The sequence below is a fragment of the Solea senegalensis genome, linkage group LG14, assembly GCF_019176455.1.
Source record: "Solea senegalensis isolate Sse05_10M linkage group LG14, IFAPA_SoseM_1, whole genome shotgun sequence".
Classification (NCBI taxonomy): domain Eukaryota; kingdom Metazoa; phylum Chordata; class Actinopteri; order Pleuronectiformes; family Soleidae; genus Solea; species Solea senegalensis.
In genome coordinates this window covers 9765651-9790861 of record NC_058034.1, presented here as the reverse complement: position 1 = coordinate 9790861, position 25211 = coordinate 9765651, and the positions used below count along the sequence as shown (strand labels likewise).

Sequence of the window (25211 nt, the reverse complement as noted above, 5' to 3'; positions counted from 1 at the left end):
ATAAAATCATGTGAGACAAATTTTGATGTACAGCTTTATTTGTAACTTGGATTGGTTCATCACAAATTCTGAGTAAACTGTGCATAGTGTTTGGCACAGAAGGGTCACCGCAGAAGGAGAACATCAGTAAGGTCAGATTCATTCTTTATGCATCCACAAGAGCACAGAGGTACGCTATGGTCTGCGTGACGTAAATGTCGTCATCAGCATATATCTATGATGGATATGGATGTAGTTACACACCCAAACATTTCATGACTTTGTTGCCAAAAAAATGATGACAACCATAAAGGTTATGCAGGGAGATCTACCAGTACCCACAGCCACAATTCAACACTGAATACACAGGGATAAAAATTGGTGTGAACTTCTGGTGACAAACTGTCACGTGCACTAGACTGACACCAAGTTTCGCAAGTATTGAGAAGTCCTCAGAACTTGAAAAAACGTGAGAAAGGTGTGCAATAAACAGCTTTTCATGGCTGCTTCCCATCTACTATTGAAATAATATTTGTACATATATTGTACCTAGTCTAAGACTATTATGGTGGTGTCATCAGTCCACACATTGCTCCTTTGGTCCACCGTTTCCTATGTTTCCCCAATTAAGTAAAATGCAGAAGTTGAAGTGATGTTTCAGTCACATGATTACTACACACCATCCTATATTAACTGAATATATCCTATAAGTCTTAATTACATTTACCTTTTACAAATACACCAGCTTTTCCTGTGTTTCCATTCATGTTTTACAGATTGATGAAAATTCACCTATAAAGGCTTCGATTAGCCCGAGGAAGAGGTGGTATTGGAACTTATCCTGGCTAAGAGAACACTGGGGAGATATCAGCCTATACATGACTGATACTGGGCTAAATTCGTGGTACATTACACACGTTAGATTATTTATTTACATTAATCTGCTATGTACCAGCTTGCAATTCTTTAATTGAGTTAGCGGTGAGTGGCTACACGCCACGGGAAGCCAGGTTAGCGCTTCATCAGGAAGACGGTGCTAGTTGTCGGCTAACTGGCTAACGTTAGCCAAGCTTCATTGTTAGCGTGCTACTCGATGGCTAGCTTAATAACAACGTCCATGCGTCTCCCATGGTTGGTGTGGCTCTGTGTGTCAGACTGCAGACCGTTTCAGTCACAGTCCGGTGTGATTGTCTTACCGCAAGAAGGCGGACAGCTGACGTCCACACACATTCATTCACACGCATGCACGCGCGCGTGCGCACGCACACACAGACACACAGGGGAGAGGCAGACACGCTAACATTACAGCTTTAGCCCAGCTTGGTAGCAACCAAACACATGGGTCATGATGACAGCGACGAAGGCAAACCGCGAGCACAAGTGATACAAAAAAAACACTCACCCAGAACCACCTGGTCTCTCTTAAGATCACCTTCGAATCATAGTGAGACGTGAGTCGCTGTTATCTGAAGGAAAACGTCGTTGAAGCGGAAAATGGACTGAGTGTGGTTGAAAAATGTTGTCGCAGCGACAGCGGCGGCAGACAAACGGAGCGCAGATCTGCTGTGTTGACAGCTCAGTGGGACAGACTGAGTACTACAGCAGTAGTGAACTGGCCTGAACTGGCTGTCTGACGGCAGGAAGTGACATAAATTTAAATCACGGGCGTGATTAAGCTAACGAGTGAGCGCGTTCTCTTTCACCTGTTATTGACTGTTTCTGTGTAAACGGCACCTGATGGATGCTTTTGTATTAACATCTTAATCAGCGGTGTGTTTTAAAACAGTACAGTTTTAAAGTCTTACATTAAAGCAAAGTTTTTCTGCCACTTTGTACATCTACTCATAGACAAACTTTGAGTTGGGGGCCCCTGTACTGTGAAGGGCCCCATTTAAAATACTTAACCCCACCTTCTCCTCAGTGGCTGCACAGACATTTGGACGGGCAGGGGCAACAAAAGAGCAGGTGGGGGCAGGCACCACTAGTATATCATTTCCCACATTCTCAAACCCCCGTGACAGAGATTCATTTTCTATACAGCACTGAATATAATTTCCTCTAAGGACACCCCCTGGGACACTGTAATGTATGTCATGTAAAAGGCTTTTGTCTACAGAAATTACAATTTTTAAGAACCCCTTTACATCAAATGCCAATAACAGCTAGTTTGTCAGTACACTAAATTATTAATTCATTATTAATGCCTGAACAGATCATCAATGGCCTATTTCTTTCAATTATGGGCTGGCATGGGCTATATGGGGTACAGTGATCTAGTTTGGTGCAGTATTCACCTCCAATTACATTGATACTGAGTTTCCTGAGCTATTGGAAATTGGCTACATGTTTCTTTAAATTGTACATTAAACATTAACAAAAAGGCAAAATACTATCAGTAAATACAAATTTACAGACTGCTTGAAACTCATGTCTTGAGCTCAAGGCTCTCCACAGAGTTTGTGTTGCACATTTCATGAGTTTAGGGAAATTAAAGCACCAGAGGCCACGCTAGCCTCTCTAAAAATTGAAATCAATTAAATATGTCTATTTATATCCATGCATTTCCAACAGTTCAGCCATGATCATCTGGTACCTACAAGAACCATGATACACATGTTTTCTGAGGCAGAGTGGCACTGGTACCACATGTGACAACATGTGCTTTGTGTGAAATCATCATTCTCTCAAATATAAACTATGAACTACTGTACATTTCTTTATCCAGTAACCACTAGTATAGGGTATTAATTCATTTTTTGCTTGTTTAAGATTTTGTATTCACCTCTTACAAAGTGAAGAAAATGTCCTGTGTCCTTAAATCATTCACTATCTTCTTGTGTCCTCTGCACAGTAGTGACGTCAGGGCCAAGAAAAACAGACAGGCTCATTTCACACTGCTGCTTCAGGTGTGCTAATCATTTCTCTCGATCATGTATGAAGTAGTTTCAAGATGGTTAAAATGATTTCTTCCCATGTTAGACAAGATTTAATTATTCAGGTTCAAATAAGAAGTTTGATTGCCCGAATACTAAAAAAAGAATTAATCAAATCATCTAAAGTTAGGTTATGATCGAATCCATTACATAATAGAATGATCTTCCAAACTAATCTATTTACGCACGTTTACAGGACAAAGAAAGTGTTGAGTAACGTACTGCTATCAGCGATCTCTTTACACATTAGTTGTTTCCCAGTCATTTGTCTTAAATAGACATGTCACTGTGCTTCATAACTTCGCCTAAGTCTGTGTATTGTTTGGTTATCAGGCCTTAGGAAGTCCCCTCAGTTAAAAATGCCCTGATTATTTGCTCTAACATCATCCTGTAAAGCTCCAGAGCAGCCAGACGGACAGAAGTCAGAGGGATGATGGAGAGGACAGACAATATCTTGCCGTCCAGTCTGGCTCTTATCTTCAATGCTGGCCCTTTTCCAGGTCCCACCCTGATAACCCAGGTCGACTAGCAAAATACAGGATATGCCCCAATAACCTTGCAAGGCAACAGGGGAGCAATATTGTTTTATTAGTGCGGGTCTTTTCCGAGAACCGTCTAAAAAGATGTCAGAGGGCTGAGTTTTGACATTAACTCCTCCATTCTAACAAACAGCTACAAGTTAAGGCAAAACTACTCAACCAGCCCAAACCCTGATTTCCACAATCATTTTACAGTCTCACTCACTCGCACGCGCACACACACACACACACACAGTGTTTGCAGGCTTTATTGCCTCTCAAATTAAAGAAACAGATGTTTATATCTAACGTATTACAAACTGAAAATGACAGTTCTTCTATCACTTTGCCAGGCTTACAGTGGTGACACCCTCTTGTTTCCCTGGCAGGATTGTTATTGGGAGTCTAGACATGGCACAGGTGCAGAAATTTAAGGGGTTGGGGTTTGCTGGACACTGTTGAAAGGGGAACTCGTCATTCTGCTGTTGTACTGATGTTCTCCACTGGCCGTTTGCTTCTTCAAAATCCCACTGGAAAATATGGACGTTGTAAAGAGTCATCATCAATATTCCAAGTGCCACTGAAACATTTTTTAATACCTTAAAATGTCCAGTGTGGAACGTTGGTCTTCTTAGCCTTATTATAAGATTTCTGTAAGTGCTTTAGCCAAGGGCCTTGCTTTACAGAGGCTGCCATGTTTCTAAAACAGTCCGAACACATCACACAGCATTTCACACATGAAGCAGAAATATACCACACAAATAAAAAGTGTCTCTGACCACATAAACCAACAAAGAAGAAGATGAAGAAAATAGCAGATTGGGAGAATCAAAAAGTGGCGCGTTTACATCCTTGCCCATCGTAATTTAGCTGACGTGTTTGAGGGGCAAAAGGGAAAGCGTGAGTGAACTCCTTGATTTACTGCATTCTAATATTCTACTAGTCTTATTATTAAATGTAACCAAATCTTACACAATGGACCTGAAAGGCTTATAAATAAATTTACTTAATTATGATAGCGCTGCAGTTTGCCCATAACACTTCATCTCGTCTTTGATACCCTACATCTTACAATTTGTTGCAGCTCTTCAGGTGTTTTTTTTGGAAAACAACAATATTCATTTGCTTTTCTGAGGCCCTGACCCTCGTCTCTTTCTGGTTGTTGACATTATTATAAGTGTATTTCACACTGGAATTACTTTAATGTAAGAGCCAATCAATGGAACCTTGCATATAAAAGTTTTATCAGTGTCCACACACACAGTTAAATTCCAGGCTACGAGCCATCACACAAGAGACTGTAAACATCTCCTAAAATAGCAGAGGTTAGCACTGCCCCCCTATAGACAAGGCAAGCATTTTGCACTACTTCCTAGGCAGAGGCCAAGCCCAGTGTTGGTCTTTCATCAAAGATCCTTTACAGTAGAACAATTGGGCCATAAGGCAAATCTCAAACAATTCCACCCCTCACTGTACCCTTCAGTCACCTCGCTCCACCCCCATCTCAGTCTCACCCCAGCAAAGAACCGGCGCTCAGCACAAAATGTGCAAAGAACATAGCACAATAGACAATTCAAGCTGCGGTGAGTCCAGTAAGCGACGGCTGCTCAGTTTAGACAGACAGCATTCAAAATGTTTTGTGGTTTTATCATAATCGGTGATTATGGAGTTGTTGTGAAAACCAGGAGAAAAAAAAATTTAATTCATGTTCTATGTAAATACTAAAATTGTTCACAAGCACTGTGGTCTGGTGTCTCTCCATTTGGTCTAGACTCTGCTTTGAATGTTAAGGAACCTCTGGGTTTATTGTAAAAGTGTTATGTATATTAAAGGCTGGACTTCAGACACTGAAACAAACTGTATTCTTAAAAACACAAACTGCAGAAGGCATTCACAGCATTTTCTTGAACAACCTCAAGCTTCTGGCTAAATGACACATTCCATGGCCTGGTTACAGCAGCACAGTAGTAAAAAAAAAAAGAAAAAGCTTGCACTCCTCTTGCAACGTTAAGCTTGTCTTTTAGAGGAATGACAATTGTACGAACGTTAATCATCCAGGCTGGTTTTGCAACGTAGCCAATATCTTGTGGGCACAACTCCACAAACAAAAACCTGCTTCTCATAAACATTTTAACCACAAACCTGCATGAACACACCCTTATAACACAAAACACAATATAAACATGCTGACTCTTCTTACAGGACACTGCTCTCTGAATCTCTCTGAGCATCATGTGCAAAACAGTGTTTGGTTTGCAGCAGCACATGTGCCGTCTTCACTGTTACTTATTCTTACAAGTTCTTTTGGGTTCTTGGAAGTTGTAGCCCTCCAACAGGACTAAAGGCCACTAAACTCTCTCCTCATCGTTATACACCACAAAAACCTGCTACATAAAAAGCCAATTCATTTATAAAAAGGTACAACTCCTCACTGCAGTTCACACAGCCTGCTATGTAAACACCAGGCAAATAATTCACAGCAGTTGTGCTGCATAACTTACTAATAACTCTCTTAGACTCCTCCTGAAGTGTATGTGTACTTTTCAACATGTAACACCAGGAGGTGATATTAGTCAGGAGATGTGCAGCATAACTGCTGAGTTATGTCACCTCCTAGTGGTAAATGTTGAGAAGTACACATGCACTTCACACATACTTTGAAGTCACTGTTCACTGTGAAAACCTTTAGTTTGTTTTCAACATCTTCAACCCCACCAAGGCAAGAAGAATTTGCTGGGAAATGTATTAATGTTTTGTTGTGAAAACGTGTGGCTAGTTCTGCTTGGTACCCTGATGACCAGGATAGCATCAAAGTGAAAAGCAGTGCTGCAAAGATTTGTCCATGACTAAATTAATCGCAAACTATTCTGACACTCAGTTAAATAAGTTGAATAGCTGAGTAATTAAGTGATTTTACATTCTTAAATGTGAATATTTGATAGTTACTTTGCTCCATATACCAAATAAATCACAACAGAATACCGTTGCTTTGTGGACAAAACAAATGTTTTTTTTTAAAAGCACATTTCAGACATTTCATGGTCCAAACAACTATCGATTAAAAAAAATAAATAAATCGATTAATCAAGAATGAAAACTCAGTTGATTGATCAATATTGAAAATATAATATAAATATATTAATTGCAACAAGACATCAAAGTTTAAATATATCTTTCATGATTCACAACAAGGAAAAAAAACATTAAAGCAGGGGATTTGTGAGGCTGTTAATGTTTTTTCATTGCAGTTTCACACTAAGTTATGACAGTGTCTCAGCAGGAACAATGCCAGTTGTTCACCTTAAGCATTTGCAAATTTAGGAAGGCCAATAAATAGCATATCAATGGAAATTCTCTATGCAAAATGACATGATTAGCACTTGTAGCACTTACAGTACTGCCCCATCTGCAATGTGAAACATGGGGCTGTGTAAAAACAAAAGGTCAGACTGCTTCTACTCCAGATGTTAAATATCAAATGCAGTGAGTACTCATACCTGATTCTTCCAACCCACCTCTAGATCTGAACTGATTGTTGAAGAGTCACAGGACGTATCTGAAAAGCAGAAACCTTCAGTTCTGATCCCTCGCACCGTCCTGTTGAGAGGCCTGTCCTCTGCCTCCTCCTGTAGGCATATCTGTAATCACAGCACAACGTTTCCTCCTTAAAAGGTCCAATGCAAGAGATTGGCAGAAATGTAATAATCTACCTAATCAAATGGGCAACCCAGCCGCAGCATGTGTTTAGCGTTTTGAAGAGGAGGCTTACAATGGAATCAAAGAAGAACAACATCCTTTCTATCTGAACTCCAGTTTTTGGTCAGTACCATGTTGACGTTTTGCAACAACAAATTCACAGACATCACCTATTGGATGATAGAGCTATCTTATTTGAACTGTGTGTTGTTTTTAAACAAATGCACGTTTTCACATGGAAAGAGCATATTACTACTGAACAACAGACTTCTCGTTCGGGTTGAAGACTGACATCCATGTAGCAACCCATTTCAGACATCTTCTGGACTTTTGTTTTCTGTGAAGAAAAGGTCAAAAAAGACAAAACATAATTCAACTAAACCGATAAACCAATTAGTTAATATTTGAAGTCTGACACCGATTAAGAAATACTAGCAATACTGGTGAAATAAACCATTCCTTTATAATCCCACAGACTCAATAGAGGCAATGACCAGCATTAAGTATAAAGGAGACTTACATTTGTTCCTGCTAATGAATTCCCTTTTTGTGTTCTGTAGTTCATCATGAGAGCATTCTCTTCAGAGGGGACCCCCGAGTCGCCTAAAAGCCTCTCTGTGTCAGAAAAAGAAAGGCTCACAAGTTGCTGCCTTGTGTCTCTCTTGCAACAGTGGAGGACTACAGTCTGATAATGTTAGGTTTAGGGTCAACACATCACACCTGGTATTTGCATTTTCACTACATTTCCTGGAGATTTTAGCAACCACGGCACCTATCACTGCAGCGCCTCTCTAAAACAATCAAGGAGTAAACACGTAAGTGAATCAGTATTACTTCTAAATGGATATGTAGTTCAATCGCCTGTTCTTGGGCAAATAATTTTTTTTTTTTGTTTATTGGTTTTTTAGGGAGTTGAAGTCAGACATCTTTGCTAAACAAGGATACAAGAAGATCCAGAGTGACACAGCATATTGCTGACAGGAGCCATGGCATGACCTTCAGGAGAAATCCAACCTGAGTGTTGTAGAGGAGAAGAGCAGCGGCATTGAGGGAACCAGCCACTGAGCAGAGTAGTCCTGAGATCAAGCAGGCCTGTGGCAACATCTGTCCTCTGTACTAAAGGGGGAAAAAGTTAGTGTCATTTACCACTGGGACCAATTTGGCAAAGCAGTTTGTCAGCATTTGTCACTTACGACGCTGCAGACTGCAGGAAACCTGGCAGTGCAGACGATGACAAAAGCGATCCATCCAAGAACGTAACCCAGGACGTCTGTGTTGCCCTTTGAGAATGACGTTCAAGATGGTGAAACCATTTCAGTATTGGATCGAACTTGACTAAACCTAACGACATCAAAATGTACATATTCACATCTCTTCAGCCACACTGTCGAACGTGTGTCCACGGCAGAGCTGGTGTGTGTGCTTACTGGAAGAGCGACATGCAGAAGTCTCCTTCCACTGAGAAACCTGTTTGTTGGGTTGACCATTGATTTCAGAAAACCTCCTGTGACCATCATCAACACACACACTGCAAGGAAATGCTGTCTCCTCCTCTGCCTCCTCATGCTCCTCAGCCGTCTTTCTGTGGAAGAACAAGCAGAGGGAAGTTGGAAACAAACGTTACACAGTCTGTTCACTTGTGTGGTTATCTGTTAAGTTCTCTGATAAGTCTCCTTACTGTTTTGCCTATACACTCACTGGACACTATGTTAGGTGCACTAGGCGTGGAACCCACTGTGGTCTTCTGCTTCTTCTGCTCATCTTTAAGGTTCAACATTACTTTCAACATTAATGGGATTTTGGGATCTTTTTTGTTTACTTATTTGGCAGTGGTCTTTCACAGGTGTTCCAGCTGCTCAGCTCAGGGGACAGAACATTTACAGTTTGGGCCCCAAGTCAGATTATTGGGTCCATACAAAAGGAAGCCAGTGACATAAAGTGAAGTTCTGGGAATGAAAAATGCTTGATTTTCTGTGATAAAGTTCTAAACGTACCTGTCTTTGAGTTCGAGTGCAGAAACACTGGGAAGCAGCCAGCCATGACATTGACAGCATCCACAGCAGCAGCAAACGCACCCATTAAAACCTGCAGAGGGCGCAACAGAGATAAGTTAGCAGTCCCAAAGACAGGTGCATCGTACCGTGATGAGTGAATTTAATAAGTCACCTGAATATAAAGCTGTCCTGACAAAATGGCTCCAAGAGTGTTGCACACGTTACCGATGAAGCAGTAGAAGTAAATGACGGTTTCTTCTGCATTTCCTCCACACCTGCACCTCTGATACAAGAGGCTTAAACAACACCAATGCTGTTTAACGCACACGAGTTTTGGTAACACACCAGAGCAAAAGCAAACGCTACAGTGCGAAAAACTACTTACACAAGACCCGAGAGAAGTAGAAAGAGCGACGACAAAGAGCTAAGGCCGAGGAGGACACAGCGTTTGTCTGCTGCGTCAGAGGAGACACACGTGGCAACAGAATCCACGCAAAAGGCCAACAAATCAGTGAATAAAGAGTCAAAACCTCGTCCGGGTTGAGCTTCCATCGCCGACATAATGTTTGTCGTCTATATTCATTTAAAGTAACGCACCGTGTCAACAAGCGACTGGAGCCTGACGCATTTGCTAATTTAAGGGAGGGACTCACCTGGGATTCTCCCCATCATCCATTCACTCATCTTCATCGTTATCTTCTTTGAATTACTTAATTGTGTTGTTATTGTTGACGTTAACTTCTTTTTTTGTTGTCCATGTATTCTTTTCACACTTAACAAAGTAAAAAAATATTCGCATGTTTACAGAACAGCGTATACAAGTGCTTACTACTACAGTGCCCGTTAGAATATTACTCTTCTACATGTTACGTGGAATAAGACCGCCCTACTTATTCTTCTTCTACACCTACTTCTACTTTAATAACACATAATTTAATACGACTAGAAAAACCTGCATATTTGTAACAGCGCGACCGTGTGGCCAAGCCCTTCTCGTCACAGTCCTCGTTAGTATAGTGGACAGTATCTCCGCCTGTCACGCGGCGGGGTTCGATTCCCCGACGGGGAGTGCACTTACTTACTGCATAATAGAAAATAACAATATGTGTTGTTAGATAGGTTATGCGAGTGTCCAACATTGTACAAAATTAGACAGAAAGTCGACCACTGTATACTACAGAATTATAATATATCACGGAAATATTAATTATTGTTGTTAAAATACATATATTTCCTGCAACTTAAATGGTACTAAAATCCCCATGAATATACATATTTTTCTTTCAGCTTCTACTTGTATGTGTTGTACTACTAATACATGTAATCGGTTATAATGTCTTCATAGTTCGAAAATGTATTTTGATAAATAAACTTCCGCAGTTTGTTGTGTTATGCCAACCGAGAAAAAACCTAAAACCTGACACTGCTTATTTGCAACAGTGCCACCATGTGGCTACAATAAACTTTTCCACAGTCCTCGTTAGTATAGTGAACAGTATCTCCGCCTGTCACGCGGAAGACCGGGGTTCGATTCCCCGACGGGGAGTACATTTAGTTTACAGGTGTGCAACTATGGTGGACGAAACCTGACTTATGAATAAATATATAAATGAATACAGGACTAAGTAAATAAATAACTGCATGAATAAATTCCGTTTCTCCATTCTCCATTTCCCCTGGAAAGACTGTCACAGGGTTCGATTCCCAGAGTGCAACAACTTTCTGCATTACAGAAAACAACAAAGGCAATATATCAAAGTCCAACATAGCACTAAATCACAGAGAACACTACCCTCACTTGTTTACTACAGAATCGTCATCAAATCATGGAAATAATATATATATATTTCCTTTCATAAATAACTTCTACCACCAATTTAAACAGTGCCCATGAAGATAACTAAATGTCTGTTGAAAAATAAAGAGATAATTTCTACTCCTGCAGCTCCAGCTGATGTGCTTCAAATAAAAACACCCATGCATGCATTTGCTCTTGGAAACCCACATGTACATAATTAATAATTAGGAGGAGCAGCACTGACAAGCAGTTGTGTTAAACAGTTTATTCTATTATCCATTTTGATTACATTTGTCAAAATAGTAGGTGGTGAAAAACAGTATCCAATGTACAATAAGTTATTGAGACATGATATAGATCTAGGTAAATAGATCGGATATACAAGTGGTGACAAAAATGATAAGATGTATTTCACTGACATGATCTTTGAATCAGAGCAGTAAATCATGAACTTCATTAGCTAACATCACAACAGTTTTAATTCCCTTGGAATCACATGTGAACTGTAGATTGTTTTTCCTGCTTTTTTTAATATTGTATATTTAGGCATCCATATGTTTGTTAAGCCTGCGTACTTTCTCCTTCTTGTTCCGGTTGCCGTGTTTTTTCCAGGGTTTGCCAGGCACAACCTCAGATCCTGCGTTACCTGGGGCGACGGGTCCACTGCCTGGTTTGTAACCCATGACAGACTGAACCCCCCTGGAGAGTGCCCGCACGTTCTCCTAAAGACAGGGATGAAACGCATGCTTACGATTAACAGCCTCTCTCCTACTGCCACATAAATGTTAAATTTGTGACAATACAATATTTCACTCATGCATTTTTCTTATTCTTAAGAAGATGGCAGATGTACCCTACCTGATGGAAGAAGTTTGTGTCAACCGGATTTTCAATCCTCTGTATTTTCTGTTGTTTTTTGGTAGAAGAAAAGTCACAGTCTGAATCTTTTTTTAGGAATTTGTTGTGCTGTGGCTGGAAGTCCTCAGCATTAATATGAGGAGGAGGATGACAGTAGAGAAGTTTTCCCTGAAAGGAGGCAACATTGTTTGGTTAATATAAGATTGGTGGAACTAGTACTCATGTAACATGATACAGCTATAGGGATAAAGGCCCCACTGTATTTTAAACATAAGCCCGAAACACAGTAGATCAACATATAATGCATTTAAAGGTCAATAGAGTTGATATAATGATATACAGTACAATAAAAAATGTACAGAAAGTCTCTTATGCCCCATTCATCCACAGCATTCTTATTCTCCAAAATTGGAAATCTGTCTATAAAATTTACATGCAACTCAAACCTGGGTCTGGCACTTACATTAACATAATCCTTCAGAATGTACCGGGCTGACCTGGGCTGATCGGGCTGTCCATGTGCCGTCATAAAACCTCTCATGTCTGAAACAAAAATAACATTTTAATTAGTTCTTAGCTTGTTGCTTTCCTAACATTCAAATACAGGATCTGAAATGAATAAATAATTGTGATAATCTTCCCCAAAGGAACACTTCATCAACAGTTAAATAATCCACAGATCCGAGGTAGAACATTCAAAACTGTATGTGTTACCTCTTAATGTGCTTGTGCAAAGGCATTACTTTTGGTTCACTGCTACTACATGTTTTCATAATCATTGGCACAAACCACCTGTAGCCTCAGTTATATGCTGACAACTGTTGGCCTGTTAGTAATTAATCTGGTAGTCTCTCACATCCATATGCCATCAGCATCTCCTCAGAAGACGGGGGTCTGTCGGGATCTTCATCTTCTCGTGGTCGGATTATGTTTATGCCATAGGTGCCTTCTAACACGTGACGAGGGATGGACTGGCACACGTATCATGTCTGTTAAGGACTTTATTTTATTTATTAGTGGGATTACTGCAAACTATCTGATGTTTTCAAAGGTCTTGGTTTGTCCACAAACCAAAATTATTCCGTTTTTATCATTTCTTTGTTATACAGAGCAAATAAATCTTAATTAAGAAGATGAAAAATAGAGAGAATCGTAATTGTCAAACTCAAATCAATTATGAGAAAAATTGGCAATTCATTTAATAATATAGACAGAGTTGTCTGGAGCTGATAGGCTTTAATTAGAACCGTGTGAACTCATTTGACAATAAGCATTACAGCTTTAACTGAAAGCTTATGAACGTAATCAGCACTGGTTTCCTTAAAGTAAAAGCTGTTTTTCTATTCTGCAACTTCTGTGCCTACAGTATACAAAGGATATAAGAGAAGCTGCAGGAACGTGATCTCTCATCTGATCAATGGGCAGGATCCCCGAGCAGATCATCTCAGCTTTAGTAGAGACAAAGGAGGGCATGACCAGACCAGGACAGTCACAAAGGCACAGGCCTGGCTCCACATACAGGGTCTGTCAAAAAGCAATCACACTTTGGGCTTTCTGTTGACGTAGGACATAAATGAATATTAAAAGGTTTAGAGTTCTGTACCTGAAAGTGCTTTGTGTGTCCAGGAGTGGCAGAAACAGACACCTTTTTGTTCCTCAGAATAGTGTTGATGGTGGAACTCTTCCCCACATTAGGATAACCAACCTATTTAAATCATAAACAATGAACTAACATTATTTACGTCATACTTTTCTGGTGAATCATAACAATATATGATAAAAGGAGCAAAGAAAATGTACAAGGGTGACACAGAAGGTCACTTTCTATTTAAGAATTATAGTGCCATGTATGACACTGATGCACTTTGGATGCACAGTATGATCTACCTACCTGTCTTTGTGGTATTATATTTTAAGTGGTGCAAAGTCTATAGATTACTTTGAGACTGAACATTTCCAACATTATGTTTTCAAATATTGTGATATAAAAATAGAGCTACTGCTATCGTCAGCATATAATATGTATAATAAATTACTTTTCAGTAACATGTAAAGAATTATGTAGAAATTACTGTCAAGTAGGACAATATTTATGTGCCATGGTGAAAACAAACCACTATGACTACTACACATCAGAGAAAGACCGTTTACCCACCAGTCCAACTGTCAGTTGTCCTTCTTTACACCTCGGTCTGTTGTGAACAGCTCTAAACACGTCCAGCAGCTCATCCTTATGCAGCAGACGGCTGGAGTTGTGGAATAAGGATTCACTGGACGAACCAACAGTCCGTTCCTCTTTACCCTCTTCTTCATCTTCTGAGCAGGTGTACCACTCCTCCTCGTCTACAATTATCTTTTCCTGCTGCTCATCATCTGTAGCACTCTGCTCTCCTTCCTCCTCCTCCTCCTCCTCTTCATCCTCATCCTCATCCTCCTCCTCCGCCCTCACTTCCTCTTCTCTATCTGCCCCCATGAGGCTCGGGTTGTCATTGTCTGGCTTTACTTCATCTTCTGCGTCACTCTCTCCACCCTCCGGATCCTCCACCTCCATGCCCTGTGATCAGAGAAGTTCACTTTAATTCTGGATTAGCATCAGCAGTACGTCTTTACACGATGAATTCCTCTTCATATGGGTTCTTTCATAACAGTTTTATATTACACAATAAAAACCTATGCACTATGAATGTGTTATCTGCTCTTAAGGAATGACAAATAACACATGCAGTGAACAAACTCATCAACCCCCCATGTCCTCACCTTTTCCTCAGCATCAAGCCTGTTGGCCTCAGCCAGAGCAGACCAGAAAACTGCCCTCAGCCCCTCTTTCTCAAAGTATTTGGCCCACAATTTCCTCTGCTGTCTAGTTAACAGGTCGGCCTTGTTCACCAACACCATGTTCACCTTATTCTCCGATACCTCTTTCACATACAACTCCTGCAAGCACAGAAAAAAAATTAATCTATAGAATACAAGAGAGATGTTCAAATAGATATCGCATTTCTGCTATTTACAGGCCCTTTTCAGAGTAGATTTTTCACAGGTATTAATGAGATTAGTTAAGATGACGTCATTAAAGTGAGTGAGTCAACATTCATTCTGAAACTGAAACAGGTAACTGGAACTCATTATATTATATTATATTATATTAAATTAAAAAAAATGTTTCTTACCAGGTCAGGACATCGGAACAGCAAAGGATTTCTGGCATCAACAATCTGAACGACAACATCACTAAAAGAAAACAAAACAATGGATTTTCCTTAATTGTCACATCAAAAGATCTGACGTGCTGCAGGTATGAAGAATTTTGGTGAAATTAAATTAACTATGATTTCCTTGAAAAAACTGAAGTACATCACAGTTGTATGGCTTTAGCATTACCACAATTAAGATATGATTCACCCCCACAGAGCTCTTTCAAGAACAGGGTGAAATGCAGCTGTACGGATTTTGCTTTTACCTTCTCTCAATCACTCTCCACAGCTGTCTCCAGAACTCCAGATTCCTCTCAAATGGGGTGAGAATTAGCTTCTGTTCTTCTTCCAGCCTTTGAAAACAACACTTGTTCAAGTGTGATATCTTTCACATTTCAAAGAACTACAACGGCTAAAGCCGTTCTTCAAAAAAAGCAAAGGTGACTGAAATTACAGAATTATACACACTGTGCAAGCTCTCGTCGCCACTCCAAGAAGCTGTCTTTCTCTGCCTGCTGAAGAGCATCAGAACTGGTACTTTCATCCCAGTGCGGGCTGAAAACAATGAGACACAAAACACTTAACACAAATTCTAAATATTCTTAAATGTTTTAAAATATGTCATGTGCTTACCGTCGCGGAATCCTAAGGAAATGCTTGTTGTCCTCATGCAGCTTCTTCAGTCTGGTTTTCTCCTCAGCTGTTAACAGGCCTGCTCTAGATTCCGCTGGCACAAACTTGATGTTGAGTTTTTCTAAGAAAACAAAGAAACAGTAAGAAGCAAAAGTAGAACCAAACGATTAAGATGCAGTATTAATTTATATGTGGGATCGAGTAAAATCGATTTTATATGAAAACCACCAAATCAGACACTATACATAGTAAACATGATAGTGTGAAAGAGAAAGTCAACAGTTTGGCATCAGTGGAGAGAGAAAATAAACCTTTTAACAGAAAGAAATCTCCGGACATTTGCATCAGCAGGATGGGGTGAAATGAGAAAATGAGGGAGAGAGACGATGTCGGTGGGGAAAGCGGTTGAGATAAAAGAAAGAGTCAAGGAGCAAATGTATGACAGATGACAGCTATTTACTCAAACTAGTTGTTGTATGCACAATTGTGCACTGGTTGTACAATCGTTGGACACACTAAACAAGCAAAGATTTAGGTGAGATACAACACACCTGCAACGAACTCTGTTCCTGCCAATTCGGCAGTTGCCAGAAAGTCATCCATGGAACTCTGTTCTGTCACTGACTGCAGGTTCAGACGTCCCCAGTCGTAGCCGTCATTCAGCTCACTGGTGTGGAGCTGGAAGGTGGAAATACAGGTCAAATTATTTTTACTGTTGTTTTGAAATACATAATCCCAAAATGATTTGTCAAGCTTAAATCTTTTAAGACATTATTTAATTCTATGACGGATTTAGCACAAAAACACATTTGTTAGAGCACGTATTCATTTATTAGCTTCACTTTCTTGATGAGAAAATGACACATTTAGCGACTTAAAAGTATATTACGAAGAGTGCGACAACTATCATCTGTTATCAGCTTCAAGCATGTTTAATAAAAAGTACAGTAGATGTTCTGTTTCATACCCATGAGTCGCCCCTCTTCTTTCCTCGGCCTGCCTGGAGTCTCTCCTTTATCAAAGATCTGCCAAGTCCGACGCCTCCTCCGCCAGCCTTTTTCTTACCCATAATAATAACGTCTGATTTACAAGTTCAAAATTATTTAGAAAAAAATCCGAAGGCAACAAAACTACTGTATGTTTCATTAACTACTGCTCCCCATGTGCAGTTTGTGCACTACGTTGTTGTCGTAAGAACCGGAGGTGGGTCAAACCAATCGAGGAAGACACAAATCCTGTCTAATATATGACAACTACTCCTATATATATAATATTGTATATAGATATAATGTTTTTATATTTTAATATTTGTTCTATCAAGTATCCTAACTCAGTATTAAATCAACAATACCTCAAAATAACATCATATGTGTAAGAATTCAAGGCAACGTATTTATGGTACAGTCCACTTGTCCGCTTATTAAATGTGTCCTGGAGAAAATGGAGGATAGTGCCGAATCAACGTTCCGCCCGCCCAACAGAATCACGCCCAACAGGTTCACGTTTCAAATAAATGTCAAGACAAACCTCCTAAATATAGTGTGTAGTTATAAAACAATATCCATAAGCTCAACGTAGTGCGGAGTTACTAATAAAACCATCCATTATTACACAAACGTGCAGAGGAAAGTACAAAACACATAGCGTATGTGAACCAATAGATGGCAGCATCAAACAGCCCCCTAAACAACAGGGTGTCTCGTATGCCCACATATTGAGCTCATATAAAGAAATGAAATTTTTTCCACGAAAGGCCATGTGAAGAATTAGGGAATTTTGCACGCGCGCACTGCGTTACTATGGTGATACAGTAACCTCTTGTTGCTTTAATTTCATTTTAGAGAATGAGAACACAATGAATGATATTTACTTGTTCTATTTATATCTGAGAATAAACTCATATGAATATGACATGCAAGCTAAAACTATTTATGTCGATTTTTCTACAATACATTTTAACTACACTACTACAATACATAAACGGACTACAACCCCCCTGTGTACAATACATTTTAACTACACTGCACAGTGTCCATTTAACTTGTCTGCACAGTGTTTGTGCCTCGTATAGGTTTTAATTATAATGATTATAATAATAAAATAAATCATCGGACTTCATATGTACTGCAGTAGTAAAAATAATTTTCAAAAAAATCTATTCCTACACAAGTCCACAGTCATTTGGTTTATCCCCCCCTACGCTGGCACTGTAATGGTTTGTCCCTGTGTATATAAACCGCTGAGCTTCACTCCGCAGAGCACACTCTATTTGCTACCACATGAATTGAAACAGGATCCTCCACTATGGACAAGAGCACTGTAGAGGCTGGACTTATGAAGTACGGTGTTCTGCGTTCACTTCTCTAGAATAGCTCATAGATGACGTGACAGGCAGAAAACACTTGTGGGATTTAGAAGTAGCCTAATAAAAAAGTGTTTTCCTTTCTCTCTCAGAGACTGCAACCAGCTATAAAATGCTGCCTTGGAAGAAGAATAAGTTCGATCTGATTGAGGAAGACAAGCAGTCCAAGCAGAAAGGGTATGCGGTGAGTCTCAATTATTCTGCACTCACCTCATTTGCCAAGTCCTGCCCTGAGAGTGCGCTCAACAGGGTGGGCAACATGTTCAAGTCAAAGAGGAAAAAGGTGAAGATTACCAGTGAGGACCCCACATACACCGTGCTCTACCTGGGGAATGCCACCACCATCCAATCTAAAGGGGACGGCTGCACAGATGTGGCCGTGAGCAAGATCTGGGGCAAAAGTGAGATGGGCAAGAATGGCACCAAGATGAGGCTGACCATCAGCCATCAGGGCATCAGGATGGTGCACGTGGACGACAAGGCCAAGAGGCCGGGACACTTGTACTTGCTGCACCGGATTACCTACTGCGTCGCAGACCCACGGCTACCCAAGATTTTTGCTTGGATTTACAGGCACGAGATGAAGCACAAGGCTGTGATGCTGCGCTGCCATGCGGTGCTGGTGTCCAAGCCGGAGAAGGCAAAGGCCATGGCACTGCTTCTGTACCAGACCTCGGCCACAGCTCTGGCTGAGTTCAAACGACTAAAACGGAGAGACGATGCCAGACACCAACAGCAGCAGCTTATAGGAGAGCAGACCATTCCACTGGTCCCCATCAGAAAGCTACTAAACGGACAGTGTTACTACAAACCCCCTGTGGAACGCAGTCGCAGTGCACCCAAGCTGGGCTCCATCACAGAGGACTTAGTTGGAGAGGAGGAGGAGGAGAAAGCAATGCACTTTGAGTGTGAGGACATTCTGGACACGGACGATGACTGTGTTACCAATGGTAAACAGGAGTTGACTCAGATAATTAATGACCTGGGAGAGATGAGCATAGGAAATGATGTGCAGACACTGAAAGCTGATCTTCGAGTAACCAGACTTCTCTCTGGAGAGAGCACAGGGAGTGAATCCTCCATAGAGAGCAACCAGGAGCCCCCTCTGCTCACTAATGGGTTTGCAGAGGTGAAGGTGCAGGAAATTGCCTGAATAATTAAATTTAGGCATGTCTGTGTGCCTCTGACGCACAGTTGTTTTTTGTTGTTTTTTTTCGAGCCATGATGTCTCCACAAGAGGCATTTCCTCGGTTGTCAACATTGTGTCGGAGAGTTTGTCTAATCTGCGGCTTCAGTTTATCCACAAAAGAACATTTGTTGTTCTGGGACTTATTGAGAACAGACATACAATCAGGCTACTAAATGACATTAAGAAAATGTGTCACCACAGCAGGAAAAAACAGGAAAAAAACGAGTGCATGTCCATTTGAGGCATAACAGATTGAACAGACAAAATCCCAGTGCGCCTTAGGAGGCACAGCACCAATTCCATCTCTTTTATTTAAGAGGATTTGCTTCAAGCTTGTTTATCTAAAAGTTTTTTCTCTTGTGAAAAATGCATTTGTCTTTTGAACATTGCTTGCTATGATCCAAAACATTCCATTTTTGAAACATGTTTTCCCCAAAGTGGTCAAGTGTTTTGTTTTGTTTTATAGAGGCATCCTTAATTTCTCCGACACAACCCTTTTGTAACAGCCTGTTCATTTATCTTAATTTGCACTGTTGTGGGATTCATTTAAGTATTATGTTGACTATTTGTTTGTTGGTATGTTGTCTGAAACATAAATGTCATATCTTTGCTGTGCAAAAGAGAAAAACACTGTTGTGTACTATGATGTAAAGTAAGATGTTTAAAGTATAAATATGTTATTTTTTAAAGGATTTAAAAATGTGGTTTGTTATGTGAACCTCAAAGAATTATCAATAAAACAACTGAAATCATTTAAAGGTGTTGAAGTCTATACATAGATTTTTTTTTATGGCAAAACAAGTGGCCATCTTAACATTGAAGTTACATTTACTGATAAATACACAATTTTAAATTAGATACACAATTGGCACTATATGTCTACTGTCTGCATTACATGGGGTGTATCTGTTTTTTAGTGGGCATTGGCCGGGTCTTTACTCTTTATTTAACCAATTTTCAGGGAACAGGCTATAAAAGTTATTCAATTAAGGTACTGAAGGCTCATTCATTGTGACGAGCCTCAGGGAAGCCAGGTCACAAGAGGACGTCACCACAAGCACAAGCTTTTAGAACATTATGGATCCTTTTAATGACACAGCAGCAAACACACCGGATATATTTAAGAACCTACCAAATACTATTGGTTTGCAATGACACGTGTGTTTCGATGTGACTACAGTTATAATCATTCCCCATTTGCCCTGTTTATTGGAATCAGAAAGAATTACATCACGGGTGGTGTTCATCATAATAACAGCTCTAACATGAAAAAGCAACTTTGTTCACGCTACACAACCACAGGTGCAAATAAACACCACCAGCACACAGACTTCTGGTTGGTGAGCGAGTTACACTGTGACCATTTCTTCTGATCTAAAAATCAACAACCTGTAACTTGTTTCACACACAGCAACAGACCGTTGCACATGTCTTTTCTTCCAAGTTATGTGTCTCCGGAAAATATAGTTGTAGTTCAACTCAAACACAATAATATTGACATACTGATTTACATAGAAACCATTGGTTTTGTGTGTCAGCCTGTCAAAGCTACACCTTCTGATTCGAGTAAACAGGATGTGGAGATGTCCCTCCAGAGACACTCATATATTTGATAATACCAGCAGCATCGATGCGACACTCTTTAACAGCTGGAACAGAGCATGAGGAGGCAGAAAAGAGGTTTTGCTGTTGCCCAGAGGAGGTGGATCTGAGGATAGTTATCTCTATCTAGTTTTCACCAGCTGGCACAATCCTATTTGCCACACTGAGATGTTCAATGAAAACAAAGACAATCTCGCCATTGATTTAGAATGAGGTCAGTGTACTGTGTACTGTACTTCAGCCAGTGGTTGATGAATCCTATGAAACCATTCATAGTGGCTCATTATGAAGTGATGCAGTCCAGGAATCACACACACACACATTCTTGTACAGCGCGCTTACTGAGGACACTGATAGACATAATACATTCCCCAGTCCCTTACCCTAACCCTAAAACCAAGTCTTAACATCCACAAGACAACATTCAAAATGTTTCCTCACTGCCTACTACTGAGTACAGGCATGTACACACACACACAGACACACACACACACGCTGGTTTTGCATTATTTGTGTGGACACTCATAGACATAATGCATTCCCTCGCCCCTTACACTAACCACACTAACTAAAATGCCTAACCCTTACTTTTACCCTAACATAAACCCAATCTAACCCTAGCCCTGAAAGCAGGTCTTAATCCTCAAAAAGCCCTTAAAAGATGTGAGGGGCCAGCCAAAATGTCCTCACTCCCTATGGTTTATACGATTTATGGTCCCCACAAAGCCACAAATACAAGAACACACACTGTCATATTTCAACCATGTGAGCTGAAATAGCAATAGAGGAGCCCACAGAGTTCGTTTCGCCTCCTCATGTGGTCTGGTGTGTTGCCTGCACCAGCTGCAGCCTCACAGAAGTCATACTGTGAAGACAGCATGACATCATCGGCATATGCCCAGCGTAATGTAATTAGCGGACGGCCAGGACTCCTACCACATGGACATAAAGACAGAGCAACAGTCCAGTGAACTGCTATTACTGCTTTATGCGGCTGCATGAAGCATCCATTTGATATTCATCCCTGACCTACATTCTTATACAGGCTTACTTGTGCGTCACCTCCACATAAGCAATCATGCTCCTGCCGTATCCTAAGGTTGCCTGGATATCAGTCACATGTGCAGACAAAGCCCATAAATGTTCCAAAGTGTTTGTTGCTGACAAGTGGGTGTAGAACATGTTTCAACCTCCAAGGGAGAGAGCAGAGAGGCTTTGTGAGTTTCATATGTCACATTCACTTTTCTTTGAACACATACTCAGGTGTTTGTTTAACCTACTGTCAAGCATGTGTGAGTCACTGGGGAGGAGGATTTAAGTTCAGTTTTCAAGCCATTGTTAAATACTGTGATGAACATTTCTTACTTGGCAACATGCTGATTGTAATTTTGAGTATTAGGGCCATAAAATACTGGAAAATAGTGACAAATGTCCATCACTGACTCAAATTGTCTGTTTTTGTGCCACCTAGGGTACAAAGACAGGCTAGTTTAAGGTCCAGTGTGTAAGAATTAGTATAGACTAGAATACAATGCAGCAAGACACACACTATACATACTATATATAAAAATAGAATAGAATAAATCTGTAATAAGCTGTGAACTGTAAAACTATAAAATATATAGTGAGATTCTGCATACCATAACATACTGAGGACTCCTCTGTTCATCCCCCCCATTTCCAAGCACATCAAGGAATTACAATGGCCTGTGCATACCAGAAAGGATATCGTTGTACTTAGTTTTCATAGTCAGCTTATCCCTCGAAATGTGAAACTCACAAAGTGGCTTGAGAGAACATGATGTAAAAACTTAGCAGCACAAGGTGGAGGCCTCTGTAAAAACAGGCTTTTGCCTTAAATACACTAAAAAGGCTTATTCTAAGGCTATACTGTTACAGACTGGACCATTCACTGTTACAAAAAAGGGAAAAAAGCAACAAGTCCTCATCAGTGAGCTCTCACTAGATCATCATCATCACACAGGCTCATTTTGCACTACACAATCTGCTTGTCTTTAAATACATTTTGAGCACTAGGAAAACATTAGTCAGTGTGCCTGGATCTGATTACAACAGTTGCATGAGAGATGTCAGAGAGGTTGAATCAGACAGATGATGACCTTCTCTTGACAGTGAAAGAAACTTAGAAACACATCTCTGCGAATGGGAGCAGAGAAAAACATGTCCCAGCATACTTTCATAATTAGATACTGTACATCAACTGTGGCTCAGAACCCGGGAGCAGGTGAGAAGGCGATTGATGAAACACTGCTATTTTTTAGGGTGGAGGTGTGTAATTAACACACTCTTCAATTATAAAAACCACTGCTGAAGGTAATTTCACAGTTAACATAGGGATAGAGGTGCAGTGAAACTGTGGAGCTCTTTATCGGCCTTCTTAATGACACGATGCTGTGTATGGACTCCGCGCTCAACAGACACACTGTCAGACAGTGTCAGTGTCAGATTCCACCTATGACACTACTCGGATGATGGCTGAGTGTGAACTAAACAGGGACAGACCGAAAGCGAGGAAGACAGCCATTACGGTGCCAGCCTCAGCTCTCATTAGTCTGAATCTGACAGCCGTCCTCTGGGAGTTGTGTGCGTGTCAATGCATGCAAGTGCATTCTGTATACGAGCGTAAGTACAAGTCGTTTTCACGCTCCCCTGCGAAAAGAAACACATCATGTGCTACCGTCTTCTGAGGTGTTGCGCCGGCTGAGGTGGGGAACAGATACTGTACTTCAGTTGGCAAAGACTGACATGCTTTAATTAACTGTCGGTAACAGTCACCCATAAAAAATAATGGACAGTAAGACATTCAGATAACTGTCAGAGATTTTGTTCACTGAGGGCTTGTAAGTTGGGTTTTTTGAAAATAGCATTCATTCATTTTCTACCACTTTATCCTCCTCGTGAGGCTGGTGGAGGAGCTGGAGCCAATCCCAGCTGACATAAGGTGAAGGCAGGGTAAATCCTGGACAGGTCACCAGTCCATTGAAGGGCCACACATACAGAGACCAACAGTCATTCACTCACACATACACTCACACCTACAGTCACTTTACGGCGTCTAATTAAATTCACCCGCATGTTTTTGGTCTGTGGGAGGAAGCCGGAGTACGTGGAGAGAACCCACACGCACACACAGGGAAAACATAAAAACTACACATAGAACGGCCCTTGGTCGAACCAGGATCTGAACAGTGACCCTCTTGCTGTGAGGCAACACTTCTAGACACTGCATCACAGCCACTAGCACACAGCATGTACCATGTTAACCAACGAAAACAGATTTGCATAGCTGACATTGTTAGTGCCGCAAATGACTGTAATAACCTGCATAATGACATAAGGAGCTGCAGTTCTACAAGCACTTTTGAATAATGCTGCTCAGGTCTGCATTCACTGATTTTTACACTTGATGGTTGTCATGACCTGAATGTTCTGTTTTGTATCTGTGTACTTTTCTGTATGGAAACTTTCTATGTTTTACTATGTGCTGTCGCTGGCTTCTTCCAAACTGCCAAGGAACATTCATTCGTTCATTGTCTACTGCTTTATCCCCCATGTGTGGGTTGTAGCGCGCACATAGGGAGCAAAGTGGACAGGTCACCAGTCCATCGCAGGGACAACATAGAGAGACGAACAGTCAGTCACTCGCACACCTATGTGCGTATTTTTTGGACTGAACGGGGAGAACATGCAAACTCCACACAGGAAGGCCCTCGGATCGCAGCCTTTTCGATGTAAGTCAACAATGCATGCCACTACGTCACCGTGTAGCACCGCCAAAGAGCACGCTGATATAAATGAGCTGTAAACTATAATCTGGTACCAAGCCACAAATGCTAACATAATGTTTGAACACTGACTCTTGCATGTCAAGTCAACTTTGTTGCTCGAGCACATTTAAAAAAACAAAACAACACAAAAAAACAACCAAGGTTGGGCTTTACAGATTTAAAGGCACAGCAACATAAAAGGTATAAAACATAAAATCAAACAGTAAAACAGCATTTTACTGTGACATAATAGAATAGTAAAAAAATACACAGAAAAGTGTCCGGATTGACTATTATTTATCCTGAAGTGAATGTGTGAATCAATAAATCACCAAACACATACATAAATAAATAAATAAAGAAAGAAGATCGTTAGTTAGCACACTACAGAAAGTTATGATGTCATGCTGTATTCGTTTATGGTGATTAATTGCTTAAACATTGAAACACATTTTGCTAGTGAGTGAATAATAGCAAAAAAAGAAACTTACATGTAACACATTTTATTTAAAATCATAAATGCAAACCTTAAGTAATAAAGTCAATGATCAAAAGTAAAAATGATCCATCAACTGAAAACTATGAATATCTGTACAAAATGTACGCTAACCCATTTTGTGGATAATATATCATTTCACAGGACTATGTTGACTTGCTGATGGTGCCA

The 25211-nt window shown here is 40.5% G+C and overlaps 4 protein-coding genes and 1 non-coding gene across 10 annotated transcripts in view; 2 read left to right on the top strand and 3 right to left on the bottom strand.

Moving 5' to 3' along the window:
• atp13a3 (ATPase 13A3) overlaps positions 1 to 1631 on the bottom strand; it is a 28994-nt gene extending 27363 nt beyond the window's left edge. For both annotated transcript variants that reach the window (XM_044044252.1, XM_044044254.1), the window contains exon 1: positions 1382 to 1631. The gene's annotated coding sequence lies outside the window, so the exon portion shown is untranslated. The remainder of the gene's footprint in view (positions 1 to 1381) is intronic.
• Positions 1632 to 3484: 1853 nt separating this feature from the next.
• On the bottom strand, positions 3485 to 10032 carry tmem44 (transmembrane protein 44). Of its 5 annotated transcripts, none has more exons than XM_044043423.1 (11): positions 9774 to 10031; positions 9506 to 9572; positions 9293 to 9416; positions 9121 to 9211; positions 8554 to 8708; positions 8320 to 8406; positions 8072 to 8242; positions 7647 to 7811; positions 7395 to 7463; positions 6946 to 7068; positions 3485 to 3960 (listed from the first exon to the last, which is right to left on the bottom strand). In XM_044043423.1, the coding sequence occupies exons 1-11, from the start codon at positions 9808 to 9810 to the stop codon at positions 3772 to 3774; spliced, it is 1278 nt and encodes a 425-aa protein (XP_043899358.1). In that variant the 5' UTR covers positions 9811 to 10031; the 3' UTR covers positions 3485 to 3771. The 5 variants fall into 5 exon arrangements, 4 of the variants coding, with proteins under 4 accessions (XP_043899358.1, XP_043899357.1, XP_043899356.1 ...); XM_044043422.1 differs by having other exon boundaries at positions 9506 to 9693; positions 9774 to 9805; XM_044043421.1 differs by having other exon boundaries at positions 9506 to 10031.
• Positions 10033 to 10594: 562 nt separating this feature from the next.
• trnad-guc lies at positions 10595 to 10666 on the top strand. Its single transcript has one exon. It is a non-coding gene; the product is annotated as a tRNA-Asp (tRNA).
• Positions 10667 to 11168: 502 nt separating this feature from the next.
• Positions 11169 to 16824, bottom strand: lsg1 (large 60S subunit nuclear export GTPase 1). The gene is made up of 14 exons (XM_044043216.1): positions 16571 to 16824; positions 16155 to 16281; positions 15604 to 15724; positions 15439 to 15525; positions 15237 to 15323; positions 14947 to 15007; positions 14534 to 14710; positions 13932 to 14330; positions 13380 to 13481; positions 13157 to 13300; positions 12633 to 12756; positions 12240 to 12319; positions 11777 to 11944; positions 11169 to 11640 (listed from the first exon to the last, which is right to left on the bottom strand). Exons 1-14 carry the CDS (start codon positions 16670 to 16672, stop codon positions 11461 to 11463), a joined length of 1959 nt encoding a protein of 652 aa, XP_043899151.1. The 5' UTR covers positions 16673 to 16824; the 3' UTR covers positions 11169 to 11460.
• A 1052-nt stretch (positions 16825 to 17876) lies between these two features.
• On the top strand, positions 17877 to 19906 carry fam43a (family with sequence similarity 43 member A). Its single transcript, XM_044043273.1, has 2 exons — positions 17877 to 17942; positions 18058 to 19906. The coding sequence occupies exon 2, from the start codon at positions 18078 to 18080 to the stop codon at positions 19116 to 19118; it is 1041 nt and encodes a 346-aa protein (XP_043899208.1). The 5' UTR covers positions 17877 to 17942; positions 18058 to 18077; the 3' UTR covers positions 19119 to 19906.
• The last annotated feature ends 5305 nt before the right edge of the window (positions 19907 to 25211 follow it).

Coding starts and splice junctions, on each gene's coding strand:
- fam43a (XM_044043273.1), top strand. CDS start 18,078: ATGCTGCCTTGGAAGAAGAATAAGTTCGATCTGATTGAGGAAGACAAG.
- tmem44 (XM_044043421.1), bottom strand. CDS start 9,681: ATGTCGGCGATGGAAGCTCAACCCGGACGAGGTTTTGACTCTTTATTC. Junction 8,407..8,553: donor TTCTGCATGTCGCTCTTCCA/GTAAGCACACAC, acceptor TCATTCTCAAAG/GGCAACACAGACGTCCTGGG. Junction 7,812..8,071: donor GTGTCACTCTGGATCTTCTT/GTATCCTTGTTT, acceptor TAACATTATCAG/ACTGTAGTCCTCCACTGTTG.
- lsg1 (XM_044043216.1), bottom strand. CDS start 16,672: ATGGGTAAGAAAAAGGCTGGCGGAGGAGGCGTCGGACTTGGCAGATCT. Junction 11,945..12,239: donor TTCTGAAGGATTATGTTAAT/GTAAGTGCCAGA, acceptor GCCTCCTTTCAG/GGAAAACTTCTCTACTGTCA. Junction 11,641..11,776: donor ACACAAACTTCTTCCATCAG/GTAGGGTACATC, acceptor CCCTGTCTTTAG/GAGAACGTGCGGGCACTCTC.